At 39.5% G+C, this 26,565-nt stretch overlaps 1 protein-coding gene across 1 annotated transcript in view; it reads right to left on the bottom strand.

Annotated features, from left to right (window-relative positions):
- Positions 1-390: 390 nt before the first annotated feature.
- Positions 391-26,565, bottom strand: part of LOC131482350 (uncharacterized) — an 85,603-nt gene continuing 59,428 nt past the window's right edge. The window contains exons 42-54 of the mRNA XM_058675797.1: positions 25,448-25,501; positions 23,740-23,844; positions 19,338-19,391; positions 18,193-18,297; positions 16,299-16,352; positions 14,797-14,901; positions 13,441-13,494; positions 11,346-11,450; positions 9,625-9,678; positions 7,456-7,560; positions 5,895-5,948; positions 4,227-4,331; positions 391-452 (exon numbers count right to left, since the gene is read on the bottom strand). Coding sequence (XP_058531780.1) covers positions 391-452; positions 4,227-4,331; positions 5,895-5,948; positions 7,456-7,560; positions 9,625-9,678; positions 11,346-11,450; positions 13,441-13,494; positions 14,797-14,901; positions 16,299-16,352; positions 18,193-18,297; positions 19,338-19,391; positions 23,740-23,844; positions 25,448-25,501 — 1,016 coding nt within the window. The remainder of the gene's footprint in view (positions 453-4,226; positions 4,332-5,894; positions 5,949-7,455; positions 7,561-9,624; positions 9,679-11,345; positions 11,451-13,440; positions 13,495-14,796; positions 14,902-16,298; positions 16,353-18,192; positions 18,298-19,337; positions 19,392-23,739; positions 23,845-25,447; positions 25,502-26,565) is intronic.

Here is a 26,565-nt window from a genome sequence, read left to right on the forward strand (position 1 = left end):
GTCTAGAGTCTACATAATTCGGTCTGCAAATCATTTCTCTGGTTGCACTTCATGACCTGAATTATGGGACTGACTGTTCAAAGTGACTGTATTTTCCACTGAAGTTCAACGACTTTGAGATCCACAGTGTTCACTTATACTTTGGTTTATAAACACTGTCAAAAGAACATATTTTTGGCCCAAATACTGAGCCAGTTAATACTTTTTAAGATTGCCCATATATTTCCTAAATCTCTAATAATCTCACTTTTATCAATAAGGCAAAATTATCAACAAGTAGATAAGAAAGTAGGTTGAATTTATCAATGGCTGCTGAGAAGGGTAAACTGCTTTGAAAAGATAATTCTCTACAGAGATCATGATGTCAACTTTTTAGTATCTTCCATAAACTCAATCACCTGTGAAAGCTTTGGCTGAATCTATCAACATATTAAAACTGACTTTTCCATCTTCTGTAAGAAAATTCAAAATTTAAACTCAGAGATGAAGATACTGAGATTTTAAAAAAAAAGTTAAATAGAACTCTGTGAATAAAAGGTTTGTTTATTTGAAAGGCAGAATTAGTAACAGAGAGACAAGGAGAAATAGAGATCAGCAGGTGGAGCTGGGTCAGTCCGAAGCCAGGAGCCAGGCGCTTCTCCCAGGCCTTGCATGTGTGTGAATGTAGGTAGATCATCCAGGACTAGAACTGATGTCCATATGGGAAGCCAGCTCTGCAGATGGCAGCTTAACTTGCTACACCACAGTGCTGGCCCCAAGATTCTTAAATTACGTATGGAATTATAGTAATATTTTTTGTTCTATGGTTTTTATTTTTAAATCTGTAGGAACATGTAACAGAGGAAAGAAAATGTAAGCTTTAAGTGTGTGTTTACTTAATTACTATAATTTGTTTTTTATTTCATAATGTGTTAGATTTTAAAAAATCGTTTTTTTAAAAGATTTGTCTTATTTATTTGAAAGGCAGAATTGCAGAGAGAGCAGGCGAGAGCTCGCCTCTATCTGCCAATTTACTCTGCAAATGGCTGCGGCAGCCAGGGCTGGAGCAGGGCGAAGCCAGGAGCAGGAACTCCAGCCAGGAGCCCAGGAGCCCAGTGTCTGGGCTGTCAGACCTGCCTCCCAGGGTGTGCGGAGGAAGCTGTGTGGGGGAGCCAGGACTCCACGCAGGTGCTCTGATGGAGATGCAGGCATCTCAATGGTGAGTTAACTGCTGCGCTAGACCTGCTCTTCCCAGACTACTTCTTTTCTTTTACTCTTCCCTCATCTCTTTCTGGTATTTTTCCCTTCCATATCCTGCTCTTTAATTCTACTCTTTACCTCTCAGATGTTTCTTCATTGTATCTTTTTTCTTCTTTTGTGTCCCCGAAGCTGTAGGGACACTGTGAGGCACTGTTTGAACTCTGCTAGTCTTTCTTGGGGGTTGAAGAGACCCCTCTAAAAACACCAATAACACAGGGCTTGGCATAATGGAGCAGTGGATTAAGCTGCCACTGGGTCACCTGCATGCCGTATAAGATCGCTGACTCAGTTCTTGCTATTCTGAACTCAGCTTTCTGTTAGCACATCTGGGAAGCAGCAGATGAAGGCTCTAGTCCTTGAATCCCTGCCACTCCTATGGAAGACTAAACAGAGTTCCTGGCTCCTGGCATGGCTGACCTTTCCCTGGATGTTGCACTCATTTGAGGAGTGAAACAGTAGATGGAAAATATGTCTCCTGCCTCACTACCCCCACCCTATCACTCTACCTTTCAAATCTTTAAAAATGTCAGTGACACTAATAATTAGGGAATACATTTTTGGGGGGTAAAGTTGATTTAAAGGGTGAGGAAATCACAGAAACACAGGGGCCATAGTTAAGGGTAGAATGGGCAGGGAGGACCAAAATGTGACACAGCTGTGTGTACTTTCACCTCGTGTCTGGGAAGACAGATGCCGCTTTCCATTGCCTGGCTCCTACGAGCTTGAAAGCAGACTGGTCACATGACACCCACTTCCTGGGTAAGGGGGAGTACAGCCCTGGCAAGGGATCATTTGACAGGTAGGCAGCTGGACTGCATAGGCCAGGGGAGGTGTGGAATCCAATTCCTGATCCTAAGCCACCTGTCCACCCTTCCTGGGAGTGTTCTTTTTTTAGTGGGAATATGGACAGTAACTATAAACAATAATTAAATGGAAAAGTGACTATTTCACCCTTATATGGTTAATTTTAAAGTAATCACATATCATATGGTAGCTATCATTTTAAATCATTGGCTTGTCAAAGGTATAAGGCAAAGTTTTACAAAACTATATTTGCAGCAATACTGATACACACAGACTGTGTGTGTGTGTGTGTGTGTGTAAGTTTTAGCTTCCGCATATAAAGCAGAGTGTGTGGGGTTTGTCTTTCTATATCCTGCTTATCTTACTCAATATCATGGCCTCCAGTTAAACTCATCTTGCTGTAAATGGGAGGATCTCATTCTTTTTTATAATTGAATAATATTCCATTGTGCATCTATACCACATTTCCTTTAGCTATTCATCTGATGATGGACACCTTTACAATCCAGCAATCCTACTTCTGGGTATTTTCCCCACAAACTTGAACACAATGAACCCAAGAGACACCTGAGCCACCATGTTTACAGCAGCATTTTTTTTTTAAAGTTATTTATTGAAAATGAAATTGAAACAACACAAAGATCAACAAATCAACAAGTTTTTTTTTCATTGAAAACAATGAATAAGATAACAGCCGAAGTAACAGAAAAAGAAAAAAAACATAATTCAAGTAAATATAATTAGAGATGAAAAAGAAAACAATACCACTAAGGTGTAAAGGATAGTAAGAAACTACTATGAAAAACTATATGCTGACAAACTGGAAAATTTTAAGAAAATGGATAAATTTCCACATACATATAACTGATAAACTAACAGGCTGATAACTAGCAATGAAATTAAAACAGCAATCAAAATCATCTCCAGGGCCTGGTGGCGTGGCCTAGCGGCTAAAGTCCTCGCCTTGAAAGCCCCGGGATCCCATATGGGTGCTGATTCTAATCCCGGCAGCTCCACTTCCCATCCAGCTCCCTGCTTGTAGCCTGGGAAAGCAGTCGAGGATGGCCCAAAGCTTTGGGACACTGCACCCGCGTGGGAGACCTGGAAGAGGTTCCTGGTTCTGGCATCGGATTGGCGCGTACCGGCCCATTGCGGCTCACTTGGGGAGTGAAACATCGGACGGAAGATCTTCCTCTCTGTCTCTCCTCCTCTGTGTATATCTGACTTTGTAATAAAAATAAAAATCTTTAAAAAATAAAAAAAAAAATCTCCAGCAGTAATCAAATTCTTCCATCAGGGAAAGTCTAGGACCTGATAGTTTACTACTGAGGAACTGACTCCAATACAGCAGCACTGTTTACAAGACCCAAAATCTGAAATCAACCCAGGAAATGCATTCACTTAGTCTGATACCGAGTGTCCTGTAAGGGCCTTAATGCAACTACGTTCTAAATACTTCTTTTCTCCTCATTCTTCTCCCTCTGCTGTCTCCCCACCGATCTCTTTTTCATTTTTATTAAAGATTTATTTACTTTCATTGGAAAGGCAAACTTACAGAGAGAAGGAGAGACAGAAAAAAAGATGTTCGATCAATTGATTCACTTCCCAAGTGGCCACAATGGCCGGAGCTGAGCTGATCCAAAGCCAGGAGCTTCTTCTGGGTCTCCCACATGGGTGCAGGGTCCTAAGGCTTTGTGCCATCCTCCACTGCTTTTTCCAGGTCAAAGCAGGGAGCTGGACACAAACTGGTGTCCATATGGGATGCTGCTCTTGAAGGTGGAAGATTAGCAAGTTGTGCATTGTGCTGGCTCCTCTGGCTCATACTTTTAGTACCTTTCTCCATTTTTCTCCATCACGTAAAATTGGTTTTCCTCATATATGATCAGTGTGGCTCCGTAGGTAAGGCTCATCCATGTCTTATTCATATCCCTTTAAAACAGTGTCTCTGGGGCTTGGCAGCGTGGCCTAGTGGCTAAGGTCCTCGCCTTGATCCCATGTGGCTGCTGGTTCTAATCCCGGCAGCTCCACTTCCTCTCTATCTCTCCTCCTCTCAGTATATCTGACTTTGTAATAAAAAAAACAAAACAAAACAAAAAAACCAACAGTGTCTCTGTCCCCAGATTTTCCCTCCCCAGCATTTCTTTCCTCGTTAGCTACAGAATGAAAGTGTTGTAAATGCTTACCAGTAACTGGTAGGTGAACCTGTAGGTCTTCGATGTCTTTTTGTTTAAGTGTGAACCCACTGCTTTCTGGAACACTCTTTATGTTTCCAACACTAGCTTTTCTTCCTTAAGAAAGACAAGAAAAATAAATAAAGATGCCATAAAATGAGACATGCAAGCCATAAGTCCTCATTCAGAAATAAAATGACAAAAATTTGTTCATAGTACATCATGTGAAAGTCAGGAACAGATGATACTTCCATTGTTAGGTTTATACAGTTTCTATATGGGAGAAGTTTCAAAGAAGTTGACAACTCTGCAAACTAGGCAAAGATGACAACAAATCATGTTATTCTGATCAAAATTGAAGATTTCAAACTGCTACAGTAATACATTACCTCCAAATGTAAATATCATATAAAAGAGAACTCTAGTAAATGAAGAATTCCTGAAAACATTGGGTGTTGAAATGCAAAAAGTGAAATAACAGAAAACAAGAAAAGAGTAAAGAAGAAATAGTTGCTAAAGTTAAATAGTAATGAAAAATGTTCACATGTGAAAAATATAATACAATGAACCAAAATTTTTAGGTGTTGGTGCTTATGACAATGACTTCTAATGGGTGGAGAGTTTCTTTCTTGGATGATGGAATGTACTAAAATTAAGGATAGTGAAGACTGCACAATTGTTAGGATACTAAACTCCAGCAAACTGTATACTTTAACTGGGTGAATTACATGGTATGTGAATTGCATCTTGATCAAGTTGTTACCAAAATGTAACAAAATAAAATGCAAATAATTAACTGAGAAAATATTTACTATAGCTATTACAATGTGCTAATCTTTAATGTATAAAGAGGTCATTCAAATTAATAGGAAAAAATGCTCAAAGTCCAATAGAATACTGTGTAAATGGCATCAATTAAAAATTCAATGATTGGTAGGCATAAAACAACATTTTCAGCTGCACTGATAAAAAAGAATCAAAACTACAAATCAAAACTACTACATTGGATCAAATTTGATCCAATTTTCATCTGTCTATCAAATTAATGAGAATCAAATAACATAAAAATAACATTGTGGGTGGGACATAGTGGTTATAGTTACTTTCACAATATGAAGGCACGAATTAATTCAGCTCTTGGGGAAGCAAATTGAGGCTTACATCAAAGCTTCACCATGGTTTGCATTCAATCTCTGTTGGAAGAATATGTCCAAAGAAGATAACTTTAACATTGGATCAACATTTAAGTGCCAAGATTGCACACATACAAACAAAATCCTGGAGATTACCTAGATGTTGAACACTGGGAGAATGATGACGTTCTAATATAAACACATGACCTCGTCATTAAGAGCAATGTTCACAAAGGATTTTTTTTTTAAATGACACAGTGAAATTCTTAGACTAAAATTTTAGGGTTAAGTGTGGGATAGATACATATAATGTCCAGTAAGAGTTAAATTCACAATATATACAGTATATAGAAAAACTGGTAATACAGAAGTAATATTACTTGGTTATTAGTAATTACATTTTTTGTGTGCTACACTATATATTTCAAGTTACTTCTGAGTGCTAAGTACCTAGTAGTCAATTGAATAGTTGCTGAATAAAACACATCATTTTATACTTATTTTTGGTCAGAAAAATGTACTAGGAAATATAGTTTTTTCCACTCACGTTTGAAGGATTTCACGGCATCTAATAATTCTTTCTTAAAAATATTTTTATCATCTGTAGGACAAAGCAATCATATTCTTGAAGTCATAAAAACCAATGTGTATACTTAGAGAAAGGGAAATTCATAAATTTATCACATTTTGTTCTTTTTGTAATGAAAATATATTTGTAAAACTCAATGATGTAATGAGCCTACTAACTGGATAGAATACAAAGCTATTGTTGGAAGTACCCCAAAATGTTAAAATACTGATAGTTTTTCCCTCCATTTTACCCTAATTTAGCTTCATTTTCTTTCGTTTTTTTTTTCCTTAAGGACTTACTTATTTTTGTTTGAAAATCAGATATACAGAAGAAAAGGAGATACAGAGAAAGCTCTTCCATCCACTGGCTCACTTTCCAAGTGGCCACAATGGCCAGAGCTCAGCTGGTACAAAGCCAGGATCAGGAATCTCCTCTACAGCTCCCACGTTGGTACAGGGGCTCAAGGACGTAACCACTGTCCACTGCTTTCCCAGGTCATAAACAGGGAATTGGATGGGAAGAGGACGAGCCTGGACGTGAACCAGCACCCGATGCCGGCACTGCAAGGTGGAGGATTAGCTTTGAGTCACCATGTCAGCCCCTTGTTCAGTTTTCTTACCTTTCTGTTCTTTCTTCTTTCAGCTTATGCTTTCAACCTTATATTTCTCCCAAGAGAAAAAAAAACAAAAACAAAAAAACAACTTGTTTGCCCTATGATAGAACTTCTGACTGAAGAGGTCCCTGTTTCTAAATCAAAATCTAAGAGATAAGAACAATATTTTCAGAAATATTAGGTAGGATTTAGTCTTTAAAAATTTAAAAAAATTGACATAAAAATTTTCAAATGTTAAAATTTCCAGTACAAAATTTAAAAAAGGTGTGCATACACTTAATTTTTATTTATTTGAGAGGCAGAGCAACAGAGTCTGAGAGTGAGAGCAACAGAATGTCCATCACTCATCCACTCCCCAAATGCCCACAAAGGTCTGGCAAACCAGGAAGCCAGAAACTCTGCTGGAATCCTCCATGTGGGAGGGAGCTGTGGCTGGAATCCTCCATGTGGGAGGGAGCTGTGGCTGGAATCCTCCATGTGGGAGGGAGCTGTCGCTGGAATCCTCCATGTGGGAGGGAGCTGTGGCTGGAATCCTCCATGTGGGAGGGAGCTGCCGCTTGGGCCTCACGGGGTCTGCACTAGCAGAACGCTGGGAGAGAGAGTGCTGCTGAATCAAACTCAGCCACTCTGTGACAGGTGTGGCATCCTAACTATTCTCCTAAGTATCAGGACGCATGTCTGCCCCTAAAAAGGTTTTCTAAAGTGACATCCATTATTTCAGATGTTAAAATTATTAATGCAAAACTTTACAACCAAAGCTTCCCCGAAGCTTTTAGAGGGAAAAGATTTAAGGAAGCCTAGGTCATGCTTTCCTAAGATGGAAGATAGAGCTCTGCACACGGCAGAGTTTTGTTGACTGAATAAATTTTGTTGAAGGAATACGTTTCTAGACATGAGTGAAGTGGAATATGCTCACATACTTACAAGACACTGGTAGTTTTTTCATCAATCTTTTGTGCTCCTTATTTGTCATCTTTACTCCCATATTTCCCAGAAAATCTTTCACATCTCTAACATGAATCTTCTCTCCTTTAGTAAAAAGGGAAACAGTGTTAGTGATATGTGATATTTTTATATCATGGTAATATAACAACATGGATAAAATGCTAATGTTGTGTATCAATATCTATGTGGATCCTTACAATGTTCACGGAGCAATATTTAAAAAATATATAAAATAGTAATTTTGAAAATGTAAGGAAAAAAGTTCATGGAAAATAGAAAAAAATTTATTTTGGTAGAAAAAGTCTGAAATTTATGAAATTTTTTCATAAGAACATTCCCATGAACTTCTTGAAGACCTTCTCACACTTATATAATATATGTGTATTGAAATATATGTAAAACATTTTTCAGATGCAGGTAGAGGAGCAAAGCACTTTATTTTTTCATGCTCATGTTCTTACAAACTGGCCAGTTTCAACGTAGTTCAAAACCTGGTTTTGGTTTAGATCAGCCTTGGATATTGCAGCCACCTAGGGAGTGAACTAGTGTGTGGAAGATCAATTTTTGTCTTTCTCTTTCTCTCCCTCCCTCCTTCTCCCACTCCCTTTCTCTTCATTAAGAGAATTAAATTGGGCAAAAAGTATATCCAGAACCCAATTGTTATCATTATTTGTCATTTTCCTTGCTTTCCACTCTGGTTTATGTCACCATTAACCCTAACATTTGTTACTGTAAAGGTCCCATACATCCCAGAAATATCTGATTAAAACATGAACTCCCATCAAACCTCTGCTCTCAACCTTACAACAGCTTTCCCTTATCTCAGAAAATAAGGCCAAGTCCTTGTGGAACTTTTATAATCCTGGTGGATTTAGTATCCATTTCCTTTCTTCTCATCCTCTGTTACTTTTTTCTTTTTAAAATGTGGCTTATTAATGTCAATAGCAAAGTTACACACAGAGAGAGGGAGAGGCTGAGACAGTGAACAGGTGAGAGAAAGAGAGAGAGAGAGAGAGAGAGAGAGAGAGAGAGAGCGAGAGCGCGCTTCCATCTGCTGGTTCACTCCAAATGGCCACACAATAGCCAACTTGAAGGCAGAAGTTTTCCTTTAGGTGTACTGCGTGGGTGCAGTGACCCATGCACCTTGGCCATCCTCCTCAGCCTTCACAGGTGCATTATCATGGACCTGGACAGGAAGTAGAACAACCGGGACTCAAACCAGTGACCATATGGGATGACAGCACCACAGGAGGTGGTTTTATCTACTGTGTCAGGATGACATCCGATACATTTTTTTTTTTTTTTTTTAGTTAGCTTAACTGACCTTCTTGCTAGTCTTTGAATACTTTGGAAACACTGCTGTTTGTCTTTGTTTCCTCTGCCTGTCACACTCCATCTTTAAATCCCTACACAGCCAAAATCCTTACCTTCTTCGTGTGCTCAAACGTTACCTACTCTAGGAGTCCTGACTATCTATTTAAAGACGTAAAGGCTTCTCCCACACATCCTGCTCCACCAATGTCCTTTGCTGTTTTCTACTTTTTATTTTTCTTTAGCATTCATCACTTTCTAGCATGCTATATTCATAGTATATACTTAAATATTAATTTTATTTTTTAAAGGTTTGATCACTTAATTATTTGTAAAATTTATTTATTTCAAAAGCAGGTTACAGGAAGCTCTTCCACATGATGATTCCAAATGGTCACAACAGCTGGGGCTGGTACAGGCCACAGCCAGGAGCCCAGGGTTTTCCCCAGGTCTCCCACATGGACGCAGGAGCCCAAGCACCTGGACCATTTACCGCTGCTTTCTCAGTCACGTCAGCGGGGAGCTAGTTAGGAAGTGCAGCAGTCAGCACTTGAACTACACCCATGTGGGATTCTGGTGTATCAGGTGCAGGCTTAGTACACAATTAGATTTCCTGTTTTGTTGCTTGCTTCCCCTATTAGAATATAAGCTCCAGGAGGGGAATGAAGTTTGTTCTATTTACTGATGTACCCCCAGTGCCTAGAACAATGCCTGGCATGTTCGAAATGCCCAACACATTGTTAAATGACCAAAGGGAGGGAACGTTGTATTGAAATACAGTTTCTTACTGGACATAAATATCATACAGTATAACGTCCATGGTAACATCTCACTCACCTGTAATCTTTTTAACTTCATTCATCAACATGTTCAAATCAGTCTTCCCATGATCTTCAAGATAAAAATATTTATAGAAAATATTATAAAATCCCTTCATTATAAAATAGAAACATAAAATTCAAGCTTTTAAACACATTTTCTTGGAAGTTCATCATTTTATCCCTTCAGATACTTATCAGCTTAATGACTGACTGTTATTCACCCTACAAACTGTCCAGATCCAGACAATACAGTGCAAGAGTGAAGTTCAAAGCACTCCTCTCTTCTTAGGACAACTTATTAGGTTATTCTGCAACAGAGATTTTTTTGTTTTACAATTTTAAAAAAATTGCCAAAAATAGTATTTCCATTTTGTCCATACCAGTTTTACATCCAAGTTTACAATGGCTTTGGCACTAAGAGATCCGACTGTTACTGTGCATGTCTGGAAGCTCTGACTGCCAGCATTTTCATCCATGATGTAGTCACTGAAAGTCCATGTAGCATGACAACTTTGTTTCTCAACTGAAACTCCCTTTTATTGACAGAGTTCCTAGTTTCTTTAATCAGTATTTCTCATCCTGAGTTTGAAGCCACTAAAATCAATAGATTTGTTGTCAACAGTTTGCAAAATTACAAATTTGAGAAACACCGTATTGGGCTGTTGGGGTAACAGTTAGCAGATGTTATCATTCTGATAGTTGGGATTCAGTTTGGAACTTTCAAGATGCTGACAGACATCCTCACTTCCTACTTAGGACTTGGCCAAGGATGCCAACCCCTCACTGCTCAGAAACACACTGTTATACAACCTGTACTGCTCCTGGGACTGTAAATTCCCTTTGGAGTGAGATACAAAGAATTACTTTGTATTCCTATCGTTATCTAGTCATTAGTTTAGTTGTTTGCACATGAATAATGCTCCATAAATGCTTATAAAATTCAGTTACAGCAAAATGCAATTATATAGAAAATGCATTGGCTTTACAGTATACATAAATTCCAGGTTCCTACATGATTTATCCTTGCTTGCTTTTTGGTTATACCTTTCGAATTATGGAAATTTCTTATTGATATTCTTTTACAGTTTTAAATTATATATATATTAAATATTTACTTTTTATTGGTAAGGCAGATTTATGAGAGAAAGGAACTGTGTCCTGACAGAGGAGTTAACTTTAGTTAATTTTATTCACAGCATTACTATTTATCCTCTTAAATTTGTAAATTCTACTAGTTCATGGTAGTAAAGCACTGTGGCTAACAGAAAGCTTCTAAAGCCAATTTTTTTCACCCTCTCTTGATTTTGTGCAAGTTAGTAACTTCCTTGTGCCTTGGATCCTCATATGCAAAATGTGGAAAACACAGAAAATACTTTGTAGAATTGCTTGGAAGGTTAAACAATCTGATCGGTGTGAAGAGCTTAGAGTACCGCCTTGCATACATCAGGACTCTAGAGTATCGATACCTGTTATTTATGCTCATTAGCATTAAGGACTGAAACGTTAATATCCCAAGCATTCCTGTTACTGCTACAATTCAGCATTAACATGTTCCACTTGTGTCGGCCCCTTTCTTGGCAAGCCTGCTACATGGTAAGCCCTGAGCTAAGTTTGCCTGCTGTGATCAAGGGATTGTCTATTTTTTCATATATGTCCTAGCTTCAATCATCCCAACCTTGATAGGAAGTTCATGTTCAAAGTTTTACTAAGGGGCATATTGATATTCAAAAGTCTTACCGTCAACTGGTAGGTGGTCTTTAAGGATCTGGGTGTCTTTCTCTTTGAGGTTAGTTCCTGCACTTTTCAGGAATGTTTCCACCTTATGCAAAGATACCTTTGTTCCTTAGGAAAGAAGGGAATAGACAGGACAAATATTTGTATGATGTAACAGATGGGTATTTCTAGAGCATGCCTAAGCATCAGTAATATGTAGAGAATGAAGAACAAAGAACAATTAGGCTATTTCAGTAAAGCTGGTTTTGGCATGTAAATTGTGAATCCCTGACCTGTGATCTGTGGGAGTCTGTTATGACTTTTAGGAGAATTTTTAAGAGAAGACAATGTGGAGTTACAAGTTTCTGGCAAGCCAGGGCAAAACCAAAATTAACTTTTGTAAATATGTCTATACAGCATGATTTGAAATTTGCTAAATCAGTGGAGAAAAATAAATCAATGAATTAATTAATAATTAATAACTTATGGTGATGTCCTGGAATTCTAAAAAAAAGAGATTATTTTCACTTGAAAGTCACAGAGAAAAAGAAAAAGTTAGGGAGACACAGAGAGATAATATCCAGCTACTGACTCACTCCCCAAATGCCTGTAACAGTGGGGGGTGGGCCAGGTCTCGGTCTAACACTCAAGGAATCACCTGCTGCCTCGCAGGATGTAAATTAGTAGGAAAGCTGATTTGCAAGCGGAGAGTGGGCAGTTCCCCAAAACACCTATTTTTTACATCATGCTATTCCAACATCATGTGGCTACAAAATCTCCTAGTGATTTGAAAGCTGAAATCTGGCTTTTCCTACTATTTTGATGCATAACTTAATTTTTTTAAAGATTTATTTTTTTTTGTTAAAGATTTATTCATTTTATTTATTTGTTTGTTTATTTTTAAAGATTTATTCATTTTATTACAAAGTCAGATATACAGAGAGGAGGAGAGACGGAGAGGAAGATCTTCCATCCAATGATTCACTCCCCAAGTGAGCCGCAACGGGCCAGTGCGCGCCGATCCGAAGCCGGGAACCAAGAACCTCTTCCAGGTCTCCCATGCGGGTGCAGGGTCCCAAGGCATTGGGCCGTCCTCGGCTGCTTTCCCAGGCCACAAGCAGGGAGCTGGATGGGAAGTGGAGCTGCCGGGATTAGAACCAGCGCCCATATGGGATCCCGGGGCTTTCAAGGTGAGGACTTTAGCTGCTAGGCCACGCCGCTGGGCCCCTAAGATTTATTTTTATTACAAAGTCAGATATACACAGAGGAGGAGAGACAGAGAGGAAGATCTTCCGTCCGATGTTTCACTCCCCAAGTGAGCCACAACGGCCGGTGCGTGCCGATCCGATGCCAGGAACCAGGAACCTCTTCCAGGTCTCCCACATGGGTGCAGGGTCCCAAGGCATTGGGCCGTCCTTGGCTGCTTTCCCAGGCCACAAGCAGGGAGCTGGATGGGAAGTGGAGCTGCCGGGATTAGAACCGGTGCCCATATAGGATCCCAGGGCATTCAAGGCGAGGACTTTAGCCGCTAGGCCATGCAGCCGGGCCCAAAACTTAATTTTTTAAAAAAAAAGATTTTATTTATTTTTATTGGAAAGTCAGATATACAGAGAGGAGGAAAGACAGAGAGGAAGCCCTCCTGTCCACTGTTTCATTCCCCAAGTGGCTGTAACAACCAGAGCAGAGCTGATTCGAAGCCAGGAGCCAGAAGACTCTTCTGGATCTCCCATGCGGATGCAGCATCCCAAGGCTTTGGGCCGTCCTCAACTGCTTTTCCAGGCCAACAGGCAGGCAGCTGCATGGGAAGTGGGGCTGTTGGGATTAGAACTGGTGCCCATATGGGATCCTGGTTGTGCAAGGCGAGGACTTTAGCTGTTGGGCTACCACAATGGGCCCACAACTTTATTTTGGAGCCACATTTTTTTCTACTATAGCTAAGCAATTTTGATGGCCATAATGTCTCAAAATGTATAAAAGTAAATGCTGAATTAATAAACTAATTCATTAATAAATGGTTGGGAAATCAGGATTAATAATTGGAAATTGCAAAATTGGAATGTTTTAAAAAAACAAAAGAAAAAGATCAGATTCACATGCCTTTTCACCATGTCTCACTTACCTTTAACATTATTCAATTCTTTCATCAGTCTCTTCTTAGATACCTTTCCTTTGCCTGTCAGATAGGGGAAAGTCTCAGGCAACAACGCAGTTATTGGAAAATGCACAAAACATGCATAATTTATAAAGCCAATCTTTAAATGTTTCATTCTAAAAATTTATAGTTTTCACTTTTTTGCCTGGTTTACTTTTACTGTTTCTAAAATTAATTAATTAATCATGATAAAGTTCCTTAGGCTCAGGGATTTCCTCTCCTGCTCTTCCCAACCCCTCTCCCCCTCAATGTTGACCCCTAGAATATAGTATAGCCCTTCAACAACCCAGAAACCATCAAACTATTAGAAGAAGACACAGGAAGCACTCTACAAGATATAAGCATTGGTAAAGACTTAGAAAAGTCACCAAAAGCACAGGCAATCAAAACCAAAATAAACAATTGGGACTACATCAAACTAAGAAGCTTCTGTACAGCAAAGAAAATTGATCAACAAAGTGAAGAAGCAACGAACAGAAAAAATAACAATGGGAGAAATTCTTTGTACATTATTCAACTGACAGGGAACTGATATTTTTTTGCTTCCAAGAATAAAACTCGGGAACGGAAGTGAACCTCAACTTGAGGAAAGCATTTTGGTAGTGCCAGGCATGAAACATTTTTTACACACGGAGTATGCTCAACCTTCACAGTCTACCATAGTACATTAAAAATTATTTATAGTTTGAGAGGCAGAGTAAAGAAAGCTACCTCATCTATTATTTTGCTCCCCAAATGGTTGCAGCTGCTGGGGTTGGGCCAGGGGAAGTCAGGAAAGAATTTAATCTACATTCTCCACGTGAGTAGCAGGGACTCAGATACTTGGGGCACCAGTTGCTGCCTCCCATGGTGCACATTAGCAGAAGTTAAAGTCCAGTGTGGGACTGAAATTTCACCTCAGGCATTCTCTCATGAGATGTGTCTCAAACAACATCCTACTTTCTATACCAAACGCCTGCCTTGATATATATGTTAACATTTACTATGTTAATATACTCATATAATATTATTATAGTAATGTTTACTGATTGAGTGGTAACACAGACACACGCATACACACAGAGGTCCCATTTGCTGACCCACTCCCCAAATGCCCACAACAGCTGAGGTATTTGCTAGGATTCAGAAACTCAACCCAGGTTTCTCTTGTGGGTAGCAGGAACCCAACTATGAGAGCCATCAGCATGGACCCTTAAGGATCTCCTTAATTAGAAGCTGGGACTAGGAACTGAACCAAGGTACTCTGATGTGGGAGGTGAGATCTTAACACATACCTAAACCACTAGCTGTACACCAACCCCTAGGATATTTTTTAATACTCACCATCAGTTGGTAGATTATTTAACAGTTGTATCACTTCTTCTTTTGTAAGCTGTATCCCCGTATCTTCAAGAAAATTTTCCAGGTTACTAACATCAATCTTTTCACCTTAAAAATAAAAAAGTGAGTATGTTTGAAAATCATAAAAATAATGATTCTATACTACCAAATAGTCTTAATGAGGCATGATTTTTATTAATAGGAGTAGAACAGATTTTATGCATTTCACAGGTATAATTCTGAGAGGACAATCATATTCCCTTGCTCCCTCACTCATCTCTCGTGCCCCATCCCTCCTTCACTTCCTTCCCTTCGATAATATTTATACAGTCAGAATCTTAATCCACTCTTTCTTTTTTTTACATTGACTTCGTGCTTCCTTCCCTAAGGGAAGGTTAGTTAAATCCTCTCAAGTTGCTGCTCATTTTTGTGTCACAGAAAAACTAACATGTAGAGATGTTGTTATTCTAAGAACTTTAACATAAAACGACACAAGGGAACAAGGATGACTCAGTTATCACAAGCACGGGTAAAGACACACTGGTCAAGGTGTGGTAATGAGTTATGAGACTGAAAACCGTCGTTTATCTTTGTCCCTTGCAACTCTCTTCCAGTCAGCTTGCAGGGTGGATATGTGAAGTCTTCCTTCACCGTGGCTCTTTTCTGTAACTGGTAGAGGCATTTTAGGCCAACAGTTTGGATGCTCTACTCATTTTCAATTACAGCATGGAAAAATTCTTCCTTTTTATCCTCTGGAACTACTGTGCAATTCTGCTGTGGGGAAGATTTGAGAAATGAACCCATTAAATGTACAAGTATCCAGGAAGAAGTGTGCACTGGGTGGTTTCTCCCAAGATGCTTCCTGGGGCTGCTAGGGGGTCTAATGCCAAGAGAATGACTCTTCAGCTAGAGCATAATTTCTACCATAACTTCATTTCTTCCCTAGCCACACTAAGCCACCTAACTATTCTCTTTCCTACATTTTTTAAAAGTCGTTACACTTCCATTCTTTGGCACACTGAGAATCTCCTAATTTGGTACAATTAAAGAATACTGTATACCTATGTGAAAGATTGTTATCATGCCCAACTGTGATTAGTCTCTTGGTATTTCTCAGCAATATCTCTATGTGTTTCTGATGAACTCTAGTTTCTATTCTTTAACAAACTTGTGCAAAATTATCAATATTCACCTTGAGGTCTCTTACTCCACTAGTGTACCCTTTCTTTCAATAGATGTTTCTGTTTTCTTCTATTCAGAGAACACTGCGTAAGAATCAGCTCAGGGGTTGGTGTCAACTCTATTAAAGCATTTCTTAAACTTTCTTCCTCAGGTGCAAGCAACCATTCTGCCCATATTTTACTTTACATAGGACTTTCAGCATTGTATCTATAATTTATTGCATTTATATATTTATTTCCTGTCTGAAGAATATTACTAGAAATTTGCTTTTTGTAGAATTTAATCACAGATTTTAATAATCAATTAGTCAAAATCAAGCCCACCTGTAAAAAGATTCCCTTCATCCATTACAACCTCCAAGTTTACCTCCTCTGCATCTGTTAGAATCATATACAAGAAGATGTTAATAGAAAGGAATAAGATATAAACATCATGCAGACGTGTTTTGATTTTTCTCTAGAATTTTGCCGTTTGATTCCAAATAAAAAATGAGAAAAAATAAGCCTGATTATTCAAAGACCTCTTATTTTAAATAGCTAATATCATTTATAATTCTAGCCAGACAGTGAACTGTGCCCACTAGAATGCTGGGCTGACCCTGCATGCATGGCCCTCTCTGCTCTGTCCAGAAGAACTGTATAGTTCGTGGATTTTAATGCTGGAGAGAAAATTAGACCAGAAAAATTCTCCAGCAGGAAATATTTGATATAGAACATTGCCAATGTATATTTCTGTCTTGAACCCACAGAATGGTTTAGACTGTTGTTCTTTTAGATAAAAAGAACTTTGATGAATCTAATGAAATTTTGACAACATTTAAACACCTTCAATATTTATTTTGTATTTTTCTTTTAAATAGGTTACTGAAAAGAGACAGCATGATAGAGGGACAGTACCTCACAGAAGATGTTTTATTCTCTTGTGCCTACGATTTGAGTATTAATTTGGGTCTTGAATGTCCCTCCGAGGCCCATGTGTGAAATATTTGGTTTCTAAACACAAAGTTTTGTGTTAAAATGGCACTAAGGGATTAGAAATATACTTCACTATGGCATTGGCATTTGAGTGTGGGTTTTTTTTTTTTAAAGGGGACAGAGTGAGTGAATGAGAGAGAGAAAGAGAGCAAGCGTGAGTGAGCTACTTTCTGCTGGTTCACTCCCCAAACCCAATCCAGGAGCAAGGAACTCTAACTGGGTCTCCTGCTTGAGTGGTAATGATCCAGATACTTGGCTCATCATCAACAGTTGCTTATGAAAGTGCTTTAGGGGGAAACTGGACCAGAAGTGGAGCAGTTGTGACTCAAACTGGGACTCTGAAATGGAAAGACCGCATTGCAAATGTTGGGTTAGTTTATTGTATCACACTGCTGGCTCCTGAAGGTGGGGCTTTTGGAGAATGATTGGATTGGACTGAATCATCTGAGTGGAGTCCCCATAAGTGAATACTGGTGGTTTTGTAAGAGACCACACAGGTACACACATGTGACTCCTGTCTCTTGCCATCACTATGTACTACCTTGCGCCTGCCAGCAAGCTTAACATCAACAAATTCAGAATCAGTGAGGAAAACCTGGCCTTGGACTATGAAGCCCCAAAACTCTGACCTAAAACAAACCTATTTCCTATGGAGATATGATATGGGAAAAGCATGCCTCAGCTTTTTTTAATTTAGTTTTTTTAGATATTAATGAAAAGCTAATTAATGTGTATTTTTAGTTACTTCTACTGACTTATGAATAGCCTGAAACAGGTGTCTAATGCTGTTTCCTGTGGGATGATTGTTTTGAAAAGCAGTACTCAAGAGGGAGGACTGGTACTTCAAAACCAAGATCACCATGGAACTCCAGTAAAATTTCAACATATTGGAAGATGGGATTAAAATACTGACACCCTTTTATAGGTAGATAAAAATACTGGGAAATTGTATATTTCCATTAATAAAGAAAACATATCTTACAGAAAATTTACTTTCTTCTGGCTAGAACAGGTGTAACTAAGTGGCATTGTGTTGACATGAATAAAACTTGGTTCTTACTCTTAACGTGTAACTCTTATAACTCTTTATATTCTTAATAGTAACAAAGTTTACTATATGAATTAATGAATTTGTATGACTGGATCCCTGTGTTTTACTAATTTTTAATATTTCTGTAATTTCAAATACACTCTTGAAAATTTTCATACATGAATCCAAAATTTCACTGAAGGAGCAACTCACCATCAATGAGCAGGTGTTTGATCAGGTCTTGATATTCCTCTTCTTCAAGCACAAAGCCCATAGTTTTTAAGAAGGGCTCTAGCTTATTAGCATCAAGTTTTACTCCTTAGGAAAATGAGGATGGAAAAGAGAAGCAAATAATAATGATAAAATTAACCATGCTAGGCACGTCCACATGTTAATCTGAGTGTGACCAATTAAAGGAACAGTAAAGTTGTTTAAATAAGAAGAGCTGATATAGGAGCAGAACATATTCTCTAATTTTCCCCAAGGATTTGACTATAGCTGTCATGAGACATTTACAAGGAAGGAAGTAGTTAGAGGTGGGGTTAAAAACCATTTCTTCAAATGCAGTGCTTTTCAAGGAGGTGAATAGGTTAATAGACATATTTGTCATCACCAAAAATCTATGCTATTTTTTAAAAAAAGTGTTGATGTGCAAAACTGCTTGAGCAGGACCTTTGGAGCACACCTCGCATCGGGGACCTGGGATGGGTGGGAGGCCGGGTTGGGCTTTTCCCTTTGTTTCTCTCCTGACCCCAGATACAGGAAAAAAAAAATATTAGTGTAGAAACAATAGTATTACCCACTTTCCTGTAGCCCTTGACCCTTTGTACCCTATGCAACTAAGTAACATTATTAAAAAAATAATAATTAAAAAAAGTGTTGATGTGGATGTCTGGCAGACATTCCAGAGACACATAAAGAAGATACCCCGTGTATGTGCAAGAGACTCGCACAGGTCTGAAGTTCTGGAAGACCAGATGCCAGAGTTGGACATTTTATCGTCCCTTGGAATGCTGCCTGACCCTTACTTCCTATTCTAAGAGCTCATTATCTGCTTGATGCTTGGAACCGCTATAGGTCAGCTTGACACTATGTGAGCCTCGTTTATCATTACCCTGCACTTAGCCAAACTTACCCTGTGCACCTATGTTTTTTCCCCCAATTAAGCTCCATGCCTTTGTAAAAGTATAAAAACCCTCATTTCTTTGTCTTGATGCGTTATCCTGCAAGATGATGGCTGCCCTGCTACAATAATAAAAATTCAGTTCTGTATAACCTCATGTTCTTCGTGTATTCACCTTTAACATGTATGTGCAAAATACAAGTTGTCTTATTTTTTCATCTGATTTCTTACTTACCTTTGAGAGATCTTAAGCCATCCAACAACCTGTGCTTATACAACCTTCCAGCAGCTGTTAAGATAAGGCAGGGGATGGTGATTGGTAAGAAGACCTGCTCAAACACTCATAAACTCACCAATTTCAGGAAAAATAACTTTTGTAATTTTACTCAGAAGCTCTGAAGACAGTCAAAGCAATGATCCTAGGTAATTCAGCCTGCTTTTCTCCCCTCATTTTTAGATGCCTTCTCCATTTCTAACCCTTGGCGTAATCGCACACAAACCAGTGTTCCCAAGGATGTCCATTAAATAGTGGGACTCATGAGTGAGGAGATTACTGAGCTAAAAAACCTTGTAACCATGCCAGGGTTTCTTTGAATGATAACATGGGATATTTCTAAATATTTCCATATGACATAAAATGGATGTTATTTTAGAAATTTTCAATGATAAGCCCTTAGAAATAAACTCTTCTACAAGGTGATCCCTTAGTGATATATTATATTTTCTATCACAGATTTCATATTTTATAGAAATTCAAAAGTGATTTCCACCTACACATAGTAAGCTAGTTTCTGGTTTCTTACATACAAAAAGAAAACCTGGAGTACTTAACTTCTTCTATTCTGAGAATAAACAGATTTTAGGACCCAAGAAGAAAGCCACAACAAAACTTCTGGGAGCTGGAAAGCTCTAAGTGTGTGCGTGTGTGTGATTACAGCCTAAAGTGGAAGAGTAATCATTATGGCAGTAACATACTAATGGAGGAACTTTTTCTTAATAAACTACTATCTATCTATCTATCTATCTATCTATCTATCTATCTATCTATCTATCTTTCGTCTATCTATCTACATTTTTTTAAAGATTTATTTTTATTGGAAAGGCGGATATACAGATAGGAGGAGAGACAAAGAGGAAGATCTTCCATCTGATGATTCACTGCCCAAGTGACCGCAATGGCTGGTGCTGTGCTGATCTGAAGCCATGAGCCTGGAGCCTCATCCAGGTCTCCCATGCGGATGCAAGGTCCCAAGGTTTTGGGCCATCCTTGACTGCTTTCCCAGGCTACAAGCAGGGAGCTGGATGGGAAGCTGGGCCACTGGGATTAGAACTGGAGACCCTATGGGATCCCGGCGCATTCAAGGCGAGGACTTTAGCCACCACCATCGTGCAGGGCTCTATCTACATTTTTTTTCAACGGCAGATAGTCAGATGGATAGCAGACCTTCCAACCTCTGGTTCACTCTTCAAATGCCTACAACAGCATTTGGGGTCTGGGTTAGGTTGAAGCTAAGATCTTGGAATTTGATGCAGGGACAAAGGTGGCTGTATGTGTCTTTAAGACCAATTGAAAAAATATTTTCATCATAAATATGTATTGATCTAACATATGGCTTTAAAATTAGTATATGAAACATCAGCTGACTACTACAAGGAGAAATTCTTATATTAAGAATTGTATTTGGAGATTTTTAAATATTCCATTTAGAAACATCAAGGAAGCAAAAAAAAAATGCTGATGGGCCAGTGCTGCAGTGAGCTAAGCTGCCGCCTACAGTGCTGCCCTCCTGCGTCAGAGTGCAGTCCAAGTCCTGGCTGTTGTGCTTAGTGTGCTCAGGTAAGCAATGAAGGACGGCCCCGCTTCTTGGGACCCTACCACACATATGGGAGACTCAAATGCAGCTCAAGGCTCCTGGCTTTAGCTTGAACCAGCCTCAGCTATTGTTGCCATCGGGGAGTGAACTAGCAGATGGAAGACTGCTTTCTCTTTTTCACTCTCCCCTTCGGAGAAGTCAATAAATCTTTAAATAAAGCATCAATAGAAGAAATATTATATATATATCCTGAACAGTATGATTAAACACATTAACACAAAGTGTTCTCTTTTTTAAGCACTCATAGAACACTGCAAAAAACAAATCATGATTGCGTGTGCTGACTGCCATGAGTGCCCACCTTGGAGCTTAAGAACCAAGGTTGGGAGCAGCCCAGACCAGGTCAGGTTACGGTACCTGCTGGCATGTGTGTGGGTCAGGTCTGGGGGCAGGCCAGGCTGGACCAGTTCATAACACTCACTGGCAGATCTGAGAACCAGGACCGGGTGCAGGACAGGCAGGCTTGGGTTACAACAGCAGCTAATTCACATTAGGGATGGGAATGAGGGCAGTCTAGGCTGGCCTAGGCTCCAGCACCCATCAACATGAGCCTGGCAAATGCCAAGGTGAGGCAGGCTATGCCAGACTGGGTTGCAGCACTCACCGGCACATGTGAGACCCAATGGGAGGAGTGTGAGCCCAGCAGGAGGGCAGCATGGGCTCCCCTGCTGGGCCACTACTACCACTGGTGAGTGCGAGAGCTGGGACTTGGGACAGATCATGCTGGGCAGGGCTACAACACCTGTTGGCCTACATGGGAACTGGGTTAGAGAGAGAGGCAGGCTGGGCTAACTGACTCTACCCACTGGTGCATGCATGGGCCAGAGTAAGTGCAGGCTGGTTAGGCTTTGTTGAAGCTTTGACTGGCAAGTGCTTGGACTTGGGGCAAATCTTGTCAAGCTAGACTACAGAACCACCTGGAGAGTGCAAGATCTGAAACTGGGGTTGGGCCCTGTAGGGAAACTGTGGGTACCTCTGAGGGGCTGCAACTCCCTGTGGTGAGCATGAGAATCAGGGCTGGGAGTGGGTGTGGCCTGACAGGTGATGGCACCCGCCTGTATGAGTGTGGGCTAGATAGTGGGGTTTGCTGGGTTGAGCTAGGATTCAATACCTGTATGACACATGTACGAAAGATGAATGGGATGTGGGACAGACCGGACTAGTTCACTGCACATGCTGGCATGTGCAGAAACCAGGGCTGGGTCTGGGTCTGGTGTGGGTTATTGGGGGTTGCTCCAGCTAGGCTACAGTTCCTGCTGGTGTACATAAGAGCTGCGTGTGTAGTGGGCTGGGTTGGGCTGTGCCTCAGCGTCCATTGGTTTGTGTAAGAGATAGGGCTGGAGACAGAACGGATCTAGCAATTGCAACTAGCAGTGTGTGCATTGGCTGATGTGGATGATGGACTGAGCTAGACCCCATATTGGCAAGCACACACGAGTCAGGTCTGGGATCACCTCTGGTGAGGTTTTGTTTTTAGGGGGATCCACCAAACTGAACTACTGGACTCAGAACTCCAACCATGGGGAGAATTGCAGGATCTATGGACTGACTGTGTGCATGTGTCAGAATTGGGTCTCCTCAGTGGTTAAGACAGAGCAGTGGACAGCATATCCAGAAGATGCACATGGAGGCTACGGCAGTCCATTGGGGCCAGCAGTGGACATTTGGTACCATAACAGAGGAAGGCGGGAAGAAGAAATTGTACAACTACCCCAACCAAATGTTGACAGCAAATTTCTGGGCGAATGGAGACTCTAAAGTGGACTATGTCAGCCAATGGACCTTGAAAGGATGTCCTCACCCTTTGAATCAGTGAGATCAACAGCATTCCAGAACTATCAAAACCACTGAAGCAGAACCCTCAGAGCATGCTGTACACTGGGGACCCTGGGATGACATCAGATGGCTGTTTCCCATCCCTGGGTACTGATGCAGTTAGGGGGCTGGGTGCAGTTTCTCCCCTCTACTCTCCACTTCCCCCAGATTCAGAAAGAAGAAAAAGAAAATTTGAAACACTGGTCTCATCCATTTCCCCCTGATCCTTGACTCTTCCCACCCTGATCAACTAAACATCATCATCAAAAAAAAAAATAACAAACAAAAAACCAAAATCATATTTTAGGTCATAAAAATATGCCAAGAAACATTCCCCAAGGATAAGCATCATAAAGAATATATCCTCTGAGAATGATGTAATAAAATTAGAACTTAATAACAATTGCTAAACATACATATTTGAAGAGGGAAAACCTCATCAAAATAACTCAGTCATTAGAGAGATAAATCATGATAACAAACCTTAGGGGGAAGGTGACCAGTACTCAAAGTCTCTACAATATATTATCTACAAAGTCCAATTTCTAAGAAAAAAATCATGAGCATGCAAAAAAATATCACTGCCTCTTCTATACCGCACTGACGTAGGATCATACATGGTGCCCTGAAACTGCCATTTTTAGGTTTGTTCCTTTTTAATGTTTTCTGCTTCAGCCAACTCCTACTATCAACCTTTTAAGGCTTATCTGAAATAACATTGGTTGTGTGAAGTCTTGCTGTATCTAGGCACAGGTTAATACATCTCTGCTTCGTACTTCCATACCAGTATGTATTTATTAGCAATATAGCACTTGCCATCTATACATTTAGTTCTCTTAGGACCTGGGCTTTGTCTTACTCATATTTGTGACTTAGAACCTAGTGTATGTCTAGAACTAATGGAAACCAATAAACTTTCATGAAATGAGTGACAAATTAAATGCTTACCATCAATTGGCAAACTTTTCATGATCACAGGATTTTCTTTCAGATGTAGTCTTAACCCTATGTTTTCCAAAACATTTTCAAGGTCATCAAAGTCTATTTCTTTCCCTTAATAAAGAAAATAGCAGTGAAGAGCTAAATTCCAGATTTAAATAATAAAAAAATCTATGTTCATGTTGTATCATCCTTATACATAGCATAAAAGGCAACAGAAACGGTGACTGTTGTCCACTTACTGAGATTAGAAGGGGGATGCAGAAACACACTTTCTTTCTGGTAAAAGAAGCTCTTCAGTTTTGGAAACAGGAAACAATATAGCAGAAAGAAAATAGTTTCTTTTTTCCCTGTATTCTTCATCATCATCATCATCATCATCATTATTTTACAGTGTGGGTCCACAGGCTCTGGGCTTTCCCCTCTTCTTCTCCTCAAGTCTCCCTCTCTCACTGGTTTCCCCCATATTATTGCAGTACTATAGTCCTTCACAAACAGTCACATGTCCATCATTCTGCTATTTAAGTGTATTCTGACACTGTAGGTATGGACAATGGCAGAGAGTCCAACATCCTATTGTAAAGACATTTTCACAGTTTCTTTGGTTTGGAAGTAGAGATGCATACTACATTGCTTCTTCACAACTGGTTATAATAGTAGAAAATAGTAGAAAATTGTTTCTTTTAAGACCATTAAATGAGCTTGTATAAATGATACTTCCAGCTTGAATTTGATACTATTTGCTTGAATTTGGGGGGATTTACTTTTACTTCAATTATGAGTTTAATATATATATATATTACAGCGGTGATTGCCTTGCTCTAATGTTATTTAGCCAGTAGAACAGGAACTTTCATTGTCAGGACAGACCTCCTGGAGGCCTGCATCCGTGTTAGAGTGCCACTGTGTAAGTCCTAACTGCACTTCCACTTCCAGCTTCCTTCTAGTGCACATCCCGTGAGGCAGTAGATGATGGCTTGGGTGCTTTTAGTGCTCCTGCTCATGTGGGAGTTCCTGGTTCTTGGCTTTGGCTTGGCTCAATCCCGGAAACTATAGGTATTCGAGGCACGTTATGGTTAGAGAAGGATTTGTCTCTGAAACTCAAATTGTGATGTCGTAAGGCTAGTGATTAATTAAGGGTGGAGACTTATCTAACGATGGTAACTGAGAGGTGTTTTTGGGTCACTGGGGGTTACTGGGGGTGTACCCTCGGAGGGTGGTTCTCTTGATAGGTTTGATTTATTTTCTTTCAAGGTGTCATTTTTCTGCTCCCTGCCTCACAACAAGGTTTTTATTGCCACTGCATCTTCCATAACCAACTTCTATCAGATGATGGACTATGGGGTTGCCTGATCCCGTAATCTCAACTGAAGCTGAAAAACACCTTTTTTTTTCAAAAGAAGCTCCTGTTAGGTGTTTTAGCTGAAGTGAACCAATGAAGTTAAGATCTCCCTGTCTCCATCTCATTCTCCCTGCCTCTCATATAAAGTGAAAAATGAGTAAAAATAAAAAAGAAATTGTATTACTGTACATTGCATTATTCATAACTGTATTATATTATCATTTATAATAATAACTTTATTATCTATACATTAAAAATTACAATAGGTGGGTTAATATGTCATGTGCAAGATAACAGAAAACACTTCAAAAATAAATTCTCTTGTTAAACAGCAAGAGATCATTTTTATTATGTCTTCTCATAATTTCTTCTTACCTAAAAATTCATCTGCTTCTTTCAGAAGTGAATCCAGTTTAACTCTCCTCTCCTCTGTAAGACAATATACAGCTTAGATATGGCCTTGTTACGGACTGCATTGCGTCCCACCCAAATCTGTACGTTGAAGCCGTAACCCCCCTCGGGACTGTTTGGAGTAGTGTCTTTAGACGGCAGTTAAAGGTAAATGAAGCTAGGAGATAAGCCATAAAATTACGGTTTTCTAAGATGAGAAAGATCTTTGTCCTTCCCTTCCCATCCTGTGAGGACATCAGAAGGAGAGCACTGTTGGTCAGCCAAAAGGAGGGGCTTCCCAGAAACCAAACTGGTCAGGCCCGTCATTTTGAAGCGCCCACATCCCAGAAACTGTGAGAAAACAATTTTTGTTGTTTAACCCACTAAATCTGTGGCTTTTTGTTGCAGCAGCCCACTAGAGGCCCACTAACATAAAAATTCTTAAACAGTGAAGTAAATTGTTATGGATTTAACAATTGCCTAGATTTTTTCTAATTATATATTTTGTTTTCTCTGAATACAAGCATGAAGTTGATAAAATAAAAGGAAACTAAATATGACAAACACGTGCGTCATCTTTAGTCCAGTACTGTTCCTCATTCACTGATGTGGAAGTTATTTTCATTTTTAACTTCTCCAGTGTCTGTTGGGAGTCTATGATAGGCCAGGTCCTTTCAGTGCTGGGAGTACAGTAACAAGAAACACGAGGAAGTCTGAGGCTGTGTCTAACGTCAAAGCAACTACTACGTTATGAAAAGCTTTAGGCCCAACAATGGAGCATGTAATTGAAACACAGAACTTAATTTTTCTCTAATTACTTGAAGTATTTTAAATATCTCTCTGGCTATTCTTTATATCCCGTTGGTTTACTTCTGTATCTTTTGCTTCGTTCGTTACATTTTTGATCTTCAGCTTTTTTTTTTTAAACCTTCTTGGCACAAAACTTCAGTATATTTACTTTTAGGTGCTCAGCTGACCTGCCTTCTAGGTAATTTAAAGTAGGACCATATTGTGATTCCAATAAGAGGCTTACAAAGTTGCTTGGCTTATGTGTTACACGAAGTTCAGTAAAAAAGGATTGGAGCCTGAGCAAGAAATAGGAC

Source organism: Ochotona princeps, chromosome 17 (genome assembly GCF_030435755.1).
Source record: "Ochotona princeps isolate mOchPri1 chromosome 17, mOchPri1.hap1, whole genome shotgun sequence".
Taxonomy (NCBI): domain Eukaryota; kingdom Metazoa; phylum Chordata; class Mammalia; order Lagomorpha; family Ochotonidae; genus Ochotona; species Ochotona princeps.